Source organism: Nomascus leucogenys, chromosome 7b (genome assembly GCF_006542625.1).
Source record: "Nomascus leucogenys isolate Asia chromosome 7b, Asia_NLE_v1, whole genome shotgun sequence".
In the NCBI taxonomy this organism is placed as follows: Eukaryota; Metazoa; Chordata; class Mammalia; order Primates; family Hylobatidae; genus Nomascus; species Nomascus leucogenys.
In genome coordinates, this window is record NC_044387.1 from 83,792,996 (window position 1) to 83,802,850 (window position 9,855).

The 9,855-nt window shown below is 38.4% G+C and overlaps 1 protein-coding gene across 3 annotated transcripts; it reads left to right on the forward strand.

Moving 5' to 3' along the window:
• Positions 1-1,113: 1,113 nt before the first annotated feature.
• On the forward strand, positions 1,114-9,267 carry NPY5R (neuropeptide Y receptor Y5). Of its 3 annotated transcripts, XM_004088549.3 has the most exons (5): positions 1,114-1,267; positions 3,006-3,045; positions 4,523-4,650; positions 4,738-4,807; positions 7,256-9,267. In XM_004088549.3, the coding sequence occupies exon 5, from the start codon at positions 7,265-7,267 to the stop codon at positions 8,600-8,602; it is 1,338 nt and encodes a 445-aa protein (XP_004088597.1). In that variant the 5' UTR covers positions 1,114-1,267; positions 3,006-3,045; positions 4,523-4,650; positions 4,738-4,807; positions 7,256-7,264; the 3' UTR covers positions 8,603-9,267. The 3 variants fall into 3 exon arrangements, with proteins under 3 accessions (XP_004088597.1, XP_004088598.1, XP_030672151.1); XM_004088550.3 differs by lacking the exon at positions 4,523-4,650 and having other exon boundaries at positions 1,159-1,267; XM_030816291.1 differs by lacking the exons at positions 1,114-1,267; positions 4,523-4,650 and adding an exon at positions 1,370-2,774.
• The last annotated feature ends 588 nt before the right edge of the window (positions 9,268-9,855 follow it).

A 9,855-nucleotide genomic window follows, 5' to 3' on the forward strand; every position in this document is an offset into this window, starting at 1 on the left:
TCTGCCCCAGATGTTAGAATTACAAGTCACATTGCTCCCAAGGGGCACAGTTCTCTTCGGTTTATCCCACAGGACTCTACTCAGCAGGAGATGCTGTCTATTACATAATAGTTCTCAGTATTAAAGGGTACAATAACTACACCCTTTCTCATGGTAAAGCTATGTCCAAAGACACATGGACATCTACCCAATGTCTCTTTTCTCCCTTCTCTCCCTCTCCCTCTCCCTCTCTCTCTCTCTCTCTCTCACACACACACACACACACACACACACACACACACGCGCGCGCGCCTAAAGTACCTGCCAACTAATGATTAGCTAAAAATAAAGCAAACCTGCGCAATACAGATTTGGAAACATTAGGGATGGAAATCATGTTGAGAAGGAACAGAAGGACAGGTTTTTTCTTCTTCTTCTTTTGTGTGGGCTTTTTTCCCGTCTTTTTTTTTTTTTTTAACCTATGACAATTCGTTTTTAGCCCTTTGTCTTCTCTTTGCTATTGAATATAGCCTTGAGCAGCTTTAATTTCATTTCAGCTTCACTCTCCTGCTCCTGCCACTTGCCCACACCCACAGCTGCCACTCCTCGGAGTGGGGAAACTTCCCTTCTATTCTGCTGGGCTCATTACCGCAGACTCCGTTGCCTCTCCTGAACATTGGGTCAGCCTCCCCACCTCCACTCTTCCTTACTTCAAAAAGGTGCAAAGGAAGAGCAGCGTTTTGTTTTTCTTTTTTCTTTCTTCTTTTCACCACACCACCCCCCACCGTCCCCCACCGCAAACAAAGATAAAACCTGAGACTCGAAGCTTGTCCTCAGGAATACTAAGAACTTAGGGGCACAGCCATCCTCACACCAGTCCAAGACTTCTCAGAGTTCATTACACAGGGCTGGGGGCTGGACCGGCAAAACTCGATTTGCCCATTAAGTTAACTTGGTCGGCCTTGGACCCGAGGCCAGGGTGAAGGGACGACAATCCGGGGCCCTGTGGCTTCTCCCTAGAGCGCCCAAACAGCGGCGTAGGTCTGGGATGCCCCCGGCCCCCGGCTTTGGAAGAGGCTGGCGCGGAGCAGGCGCCTTGGAGCAGGGTCTCGGGGGTCCCCGGAACAGTCACGTGTTCTCGAGACGCCGTTAAACCCCCGCCCCCTCTTCCCCACCGCCGCCTCCAGGTCCTGCTCCTGCTGCTGCCGCCACCGCCGGGGTGCAGGAGTGATCGCGCTGGGCCGCGCTCCCGGGAGCCCAGGGCCTGCAGCGGCCGGGGCGCCCCGAGGTACGGGCTCCCGCCCCCCCCCCGCCAACCCCTTTCGCGCCGGGTATGCCTGCACCGAGGGGCCGTGGCTGGTCCCCGAGCGGGCTGCGAGTCTACGCAGGTCCCTGGGAGCCCGCACCCCTGTCTCTGGTGCCAGGGCGTTGTCGGGGGTCCCAAGAGGGCGGGGTGGGGAAGGTAAAGGGAGCGCGGCTGGAAAAATGGGGATTAGGGCGGCGGAACAGGCACTTGTCAGGAGTGAAGAGACAGCGGAGAGGGTACTGGGCTGAATTCTTTCCTGCCGAGCAAGTCCCTCCGGTTCCCAACTCACCCGGGTGGAGCAGGCGCGGGCCGAACCCGGGAGGAGAGTGTCGGGGATCCGCGAAGGAGCCTCCTGGGGATGGGGCGGGGGATGGACAAAGCACTGCCCCCGGCTGGACGCGCTCTGGCTGCAGCCCGGCTGGCGTCTGGAGCTGGGAACAGCAGCCCGCGGGGTGCCCGGGTCAGGGCTCAGCCCTAGTGGGTCTCTGGCGAGGCTAGGGGCGCAGCCCGCGGGGCGCCACTCAGGCCGTCCAGCTGCCGCGCGCGGTCCAGCGCTGACCCGAGCCCGGGAGGCAGCTGCGCTCTCAGGTTTGCGCTCCTGTTTGCGAGGTGTCTTCATATAACAAATGAGAGCAATAACAAACATCCATAGAACTCGAATTCCAGAAACGGGAATTCTTTTTTCCAAGTTCACAGACCTTTAGTTAATCTTTTAAAGGAACTGAGGCGTTGTATTGGACCAAAGCCAAAACGATTTTACCTTCGACCATGGAAAACAGCCTAAGGCTCTTTCAGCAGAATTTTGCAGTCCGAATGCAATTTTAGATTTCAGATTTCTCAAGGGAAGAGAAACTCTGCTGTTAGAATTTGGAAGGGAGGGTGATGCATGCCTGTGTGTTTGTCAGCTGAGCAGAGCTGTATTTATCTTTCCAATTCAAATTGTGCCAGATTTTGGCTTTAAGAACAAACCATGCGAATATTTGAGAACATGGAATCGTGCTGCTGTTCCACGATCACAGCAAAACAGACAATAGTTGATATGGTATCATTGCAGGAGGAAAAGAATTACATATATTTTATTCTTTTGAGTGATTGTCATCCTTTGTGAAAAGAATGATGTGTATTTTCATAAAGCAAGAAATTATTCAAACAAAGAAATCTTATTTAAATGTACAAGTCAGACTCTTAATATCCTTTGAATTCTCTGCAGTTCCTCCTATTATTCTTAAGAACTATCTACTTTCTTAAAATACTTAAAATCTATTCAGAAGGTTTCATTTGTCTAGGTGTCAGATATAGGAGAGTTTATAAGAAAATTCCAGTAAACCTTTAAAAAGATATTATTTTTTATAAGTTGCCATAGTTTAATAAATAACTTTTATTTTTCACACTTTTTACTCAGAGATCAAAGTTCGGTGTTTCAGCCTGAAAATTCTGATGATGGGAGATACAACTAATACAAAAGAGAATGAGTAAATATAGTAATTAGGTATGACAAAAGTCTCACGCGGTCAATATCAGATTTCTTGTCAAATAATATTCCATGTTAAAATATTCTTTCTCTGGCTATATTTCATAATTTCTATAGCAATCTGAGAAGATTCACGTATATTATTACTTTTGTAATGGATAAAATATGTTGCATAAAAATGTACAGCACTCATAATAACACTTGTTGAAAAGTAGAGGGTTATTAAACGTATTTGCATTTCTATTGTAGGTCTGCTCATCGTGTTTTTCAGGAAAAAGGAAGGGAAAGGGTAAGTTTAATGAAAAAAATCCTGCTTTTTTGTTTTTTCATTTTAAGAGCGTTCCTGTACCTTAGATTTTCAACTTAAATCTGATTGTACAAAATTTTCCTAATGTTTAAGCTATCCCCTGGCTACCAGGAGGCACTTTAAAAAAAGCCTACATGTCCACCACCAGCCCTCCCCCACCCCCCCTCCCCACCTCCAGCATTTGCAATATTCATTATTTAGTTGTAAGAAGAAATTCTTCCTTCATTGGAGCAAAGAGTCACAGAATGTTCATTTTGTGCAGACTATATATTAGATATTATATGTGTGTATGTTTATGTGGTAGATGGTGTGGGGTGGGGCTAGAGGGAGAGCAGGAGAAAGTTGACTACAGTCACACCAAAATAAAATGAATAAATGAATGTTGAATGGATGACTGCTAAGAGAGATTTTTTTTAATTTGCTAATCAATCTATCGGTAGCTACATATTCATTATATTCAGCAATAATACAAGTGTCCATGCTATAGAGAAATAACATCTTACTATCAGTCAGGAGAATGCCATTCATTTATTAATTCATTCATCATCCAATTTGGGGCCTTTTATATCTCAGCAATCTACAGTTACTCAGGGTGTGATCTTGAATTAATCCATCATAGAATATTCTTGGCATAGCACCTTGCATTAGTCATCTTTATGCTTAGAGCAGAGCAGAGCACAGCACCTAGCAGAATATATGTTCAATAAATACTTCTTGAATGAATAAAAGAAGGAACAACTAATCATTCTTAGCTATTCGTTAATAGAAGGAGCCTCCCCTTTAAAATTATATATAAATTATCTACTTTCTTAAAATACTCAAATATTTTAAGGAATGAAGGAAGCATCCTCAGTTTTTTCTCCAGTGTCCAATGAATACTCAAGATGGCATTTATTTCATCTTCTTACTAAGGAGATGTGGTTTTATAATTTAATGCATTCAACATTTTATGTGCATATATTTAAAATAAAAGTTTTAATAACAGACTGCACAGTCGTGGAAATGGACTTCTTTTTTCATTTACATTTTTTAAATGTTGTAAATATATCTTACAGTTTTAGTTTCATGTTGCTTGTGTGGTAGCCTTTATCAATGAAGATATCCAAATTTAAAGTGCTAAACTCTCTTTATTGTCTATCTAGGTATCTCCTCCTCATTGCATTTTGGGGCCATTTAAAACATCTATAATTTCAATGGTTCTCTGTAAATGTATATATAAATATACATATACACACATATATATGTATACACAAAAATATAGTCATACTCTATCCTGAATTTTCCCACATTGCCAGAATGATTCATTTCTGTTATTTTAAAGCAAAGGGAATTAAACTGCTTTTCTAAAATGATTGGTAAAAAATATTTACTTAGCATCCACTATGTGCAATATGCTTTATTAAACATTATTTCTAGAATGAAAATAATTAAGACTTTTATCTCCATTCGAATATAATAGAGAGGTCTAACCACATGGAATGGAGAAAAATCTGAATTTTAGACTCAAAACTACATTGTTTCTATTACCACAAATTGTGCTGCATCTTCTCTTTCTTCAAAAAATTTTGGACAGCAATTTTACACTAAGTAAGTATCGTCCACAGTTACATGTTCCAAAAAGGCACAAAGCCATTGTGGAAGGTGCCATTTAATTTCTCTCTTGCTCTTGCTTAGGTGGTACAAGGAAAGGCTCAGTAACAACTGACCTGCCACAAAGTTAGAAGAAAAGGATTGATTCAAGAAAGTAAGTCAAGAGAAGAACAACTAAGCAGGATTGCAGTTACAAGCAGCCTGTACACATTATAAATATAAATAGGGTCATGAATAAGCTGAATTGAGCTAGGGGGTGATCAGAACTCAGGAAATTAGGCAAAAGCACCAGTCAAAGCTGTTTTGATTAGAAGCTTGCTGACCTATCCAGAGTAGGTGCTGAGAGGCTATTGACTGGGAATATGATGAATAATATGATTCAGTAGGTCATGCGAGTCACTTTTGTACCAGGTGTTCTTTTTCAATGAGGCAGTATCAATGTAAATTGTTGGCTAGGGCCTAAGAATGAATGAATACAATCCTAAGTCTTTGAATTAACTCATCCTTTAAAAGAATGTAGTTAGCTTCCAGAAAATAGTTTGGTCAACATAAAATCACTTGTAGAAGTTGTGACAAACTTGTAACTTTTCTCATAGCATAATGATGACTGTCATCCTCTTTGAAACTTGCTACACATAGAACTGAAGTTAAACTTATTTGTAATGAATGTATGTACACACAGTATTTGCCATTTGGAAATTTATTGAACTAAGACCTGCAGGTCCCTCATAAATTAAAGATAACAGTGTTTACTATTAATTTAAATAAACATGTATTTTTATAGTTTTAGTATAATTATTCAATTATAGATCTAGAAATAAGTAGATAAACATATATTGGTAGGTAACAAAAATGGTTTTTTAACTATATATATATCACAATCTCTATGCCAATATATTTATTGGAATTAATTTCTTTGCTGGTTTGTGTTTTCTGTAGGAAATTCTTGTTAAAAAAAATTAAAGTGGCCGGGGATAGTGGCTCATGCCTCTCGTGCCTATAATCCCAACACTTTGGGAGGCCAAGGTGAGAGGATTACTTGAGGCCAGGAGTTTGAGACCAGCCTGGGCAACATAGCCAGACCCCATCTCCACAAAAAATAGAAAGATTAGCCAGATGTAGTGGCATGTGCCTGTAGTCCCACGTGCCTGGAGCCCCAGCTGCTTGGGAAGCTGAGATGAGAGGATTGCTTGAGTCCAGGTGTTCAAGATTACAACGAGCTATGATCACACTACTGCACTCCAGCCTGGGCAACAGAAAGAGACCCTGTTTCTAAGAAAAATTAAAAAGTAAAAAAAAAAAGAAAAAAAAGTGCTTTTTTTTTTTAAATGAGAGGAGGGAGTCCTTTTGCCTCTTATTGGTATGCTATAGGCAATTTAGTGCTTCATCAAGCAGTAGCATCAAAAGTCTAACATGTAGAGGTAAATACATAATGCCATTGAGGTATGACATTAATTTAATTTGAAATGAAGAAAACTTATTACTGGGAGTTATATTAATATCACTTCTACATTACGTTTAAGGTATAATGTTTTCCTTGAACAATGAATTCATTGACTCATTCATAAGCCAAAATCTTACACAGTTTTTTAATTAATAAACAGGTGAAATTTGATTATTTGTTGTTGTATTTTTTTTAAAAGAACACCAACAGCACTGCTAGTCTGTCAGTGGTTGTCCTAATCAGAGATAATCTGGCACATCTCAAACGACTGAGGATTGGTCACAGAAAGATGTCATCATCCAGCATTGTGTCCACACAGTCAACAGTACAGCTTGATAAACATATTTAATGAGTGCCTACTATATGCATCTAGGTCATGAGATAGTGATCCTATTCTCCAGGAGCATAAATTTGAACATTGTACGAACTAGGTGATATTTGTTACTAGAATTTTGTTTGAATTTTTTATTCTCTCATAAACATTTATTTAATACCTGCAGTGATGAAGTTACTCTGCCATGTATTGGGATGGATTCCAAAGTGAGTAAGAGATAGTTTCTGCTTTTCCATTGCTTGTAAATAAATAAGGTAGATGGGTAGGCAGTATAATGCAATGAAAGCAGATTATGATATGTAGCATCAGACAACTGTAAACAGAATGTAACAGGAGTTCTGAAGAGGAGATCACGTCCAGCCGAGTTGACCAGGACAGGTGACTTTTAAGTTTGGCCTAGACTGAGACAGAAATAAATGGAATTTTTATGATAAGATTATGTGACTATACTACGTACCAGGTATATTGACTTGGAGAATAGTATTAATGGGTGATTGTAAAGCATGTATCTTGAAGTTCTTGTCTACATTTGCCTTTTTCTTTCCTTATGTTATTTACTACACAAATTTTAAAAATGCAATCCACTACCTTAACATAAGTTAATACATCTTAGAAGTAATGATAAAATTAAACTTACTATAATCATTATTGGCTGATACTTGCACTGCACTTGGAAAGAGTTAAAGATATCATAAACTTCCTTAGGAGATTAATAAGGACATGGGAGCTGATTTTAAAATTTAGTTTCCCTCTGAATAGATTAATTTAAAGTAGTCATGTAATTTTTTTTAGGTTGCTGACAAATGTCTTTTTATTCCAAGCAGGACTATAATATGGATTTAGAGCTCGACGAGTATTATAACAAGACACTTGCCACAGAGAATAATACTGCTGCCACTCGGAATTCTGATTTCCCAGTCTGGGATGACTATAAAAGCAGTGTAGATGACTTGCAGTATTTTCTGATTGGGCTGTATACATTTGTAAGTCTTCTTGGCTTTATGGGGAATCTACTTATTTTAATGGCTCTCATGAAAAAGCGTAATCAGAAGACCACGGTAAACTTCCTCATAGGAAATCTGGCCTTTTCTGATATCTTGGTTGTGCTGTTTTGCTCACCTTTCACACTGACGTCTGTCTTGCTGGATCAGTGGATGTTTGGCAAAGTCATGTGCCATATTATGCCTTTTCTTCAATGTGTGTCAGTTTTGGTTTCAACTTTAATTTTAATATCAATTGCCATTGTCAGGTATCATATGATAAAACATCCCATATCTAATAACTTAACAGCAAACCATGGCTACTTTCTGATAGCTACTGTCTGGACACTAGGTTTTGCCATCTGTTCTCCCCTTCCAGTGTTTCACAGTCTTGTGGAACTTCAAGAAACATTTGGTTCAGCATTGCTGAGCAGCAGGTATTTATGTGTTGAGTCATGGCCATCTGATTCATACAGAATTGCCTTTACTATCTCTTTATTGCTAGTTCAGTATATTCTGCCCTTAGTTTGTCTTACTGTAAGTCATACAAGTGTCTGCAGAAGTATAAGCTGTGGATTGTCCAACAAAGAAAACAGACTTGAAGAAAATGAAATGATCAACTTAACTCTTCATCCATCCAAAAAGAGTGGGCCTCAGGTGAAACTCTCTGGCAGCCATAAATGGAGCTATTCATTCATCAAAAAACACAGAAGAAGATATAGCAAGAAGACAGCATGTGTGTTACCTGCTCCAGAAAGACCTTCTCAAGAGAACCACTCCAGAATAGTTCCAGAAAACTTTGGTTCTGTAAGAGGTCAGCTCTCTTCATCCAGTAAGTTCATACCAGGGGTCCCCACTTGCTTTGAGATAAAACCTGAAGAAAATTCAGATGTTCATGAATTGAGAGTAAAACGTTCTGTTACAAGAATAAAAAAGAGATCTCGAAGTGTTTTCTACAGACTGACCATACTGATATTAGTATTTGCTGTTAGTTGGATGCCACTACACCTTTTCCATGTGGTAACTGATTTTAATGACAATCTTATTTCTAATAGGCATTTCAAGTTGGTGTATTGCATTTGTCATTTGTTGGGCATGATGTCTTGTTGTCTTAATCCAATTCTATATGGATTTCTTAATAATGGGATTAAAGCTGATTTAATGTCCCTTATACACTGTCTTCATATGTAATAATTCTCACTGTTTACCAAGAAAAGAACAAATGCTGGGGTCATATAAAATATATTTATGATAACCATTTATGTATAATAAATAGAAATTTTGTTAACATGGAAATTAATTTATGTGAAAGAGTTCTGGATTCGAATGTCAGTTCATAATATATGGAAGATATTTTTATGTGTTATAGTAGAATTAATTTATTTAGTGGTGCAGTCAGTGTCAATCCAATCTGTAATTTCATTTTAGAAAGTTGTATTACCTTCCACTTCCATGTTGTCTTATAAACAAATGAATTGTATTTTTTGTAGAAACTAAAAGTTATATCTAACCAACTCAGTACTTTTGTCCAAAAATATAGTAAGAAAAAATTTTTCTTGAGGAACTTTTAATTTCAAACTTGAAGAATATCTGCCAACTATCTATATACATTTCTACTCCACAGGCTTCTTAATGTTTAGTTTGTGAAGTACAGAAAAAATTTAATATGCCTGGAAAATCATAACTAAATGACAGATGTATGCCCAAATTATGATTATAGTCTTTAACATTAAGTACAGTTTTGGAAGTCCTATAGGAAAATGCTATTGCCTATTGAGAATTGGTCAAATTGTCAATTTAACTCCCCTGTCCTAGTAATACACAAGTAATTTACCAAATAAAGAATTTTAAATCCTTTCCAGACTCATTATACAACCTTGAACACTACCAATAAAAGTTGTTTTCATATACATCTTTTCTATTCGAAAATGTGAAGTCTAAATGGTATCTGTATTTCCAATTATTAAATAATTTTAAAGAATATTTTAAATGTGCACAGATAATTATTTTTTTGGCCAACATATAGAACGATTAATATACTTTATACTATTTCAATACTGTAGTCTCATATGCTGTCTTGTTAAATTGAGGTCAGTCTTTTCAATTGTTGAAACTTTGTTTTAGCCTAGTCTTTTAAAGAACCAAGTCTCTAAAAAAAAAAATAGCATATTTGCATATACGATTCAGATGTGCATAATAACATTGGTATCTTCAGTTCCTATAACTGATTTAAGCCTTCTCCGTATTGATTCCTGTTCATAATAAGGGAAAACAATGAAACAAAACAAACACAAAACCTCTAAGTTTACAAGTAATAAGCCATGCTGGTAAGTATTTGATTAATTAAACATCCAAAATCTCTATGGGGCATTCTTTATGCCCTCCTTCTTCCCTGGATGATATCCACATACGGGAAATTGGTGTGATTTCTTGCCATGGGGAAA

Coding starts and splice junctions, on each gene's coding strand:
- NPY5R (XM_004088549.3), top strand. CDS start 7,265: ATGGATTTAGAGCTCGACGAGTATTATAACAAGACACTTGCCACAGAG.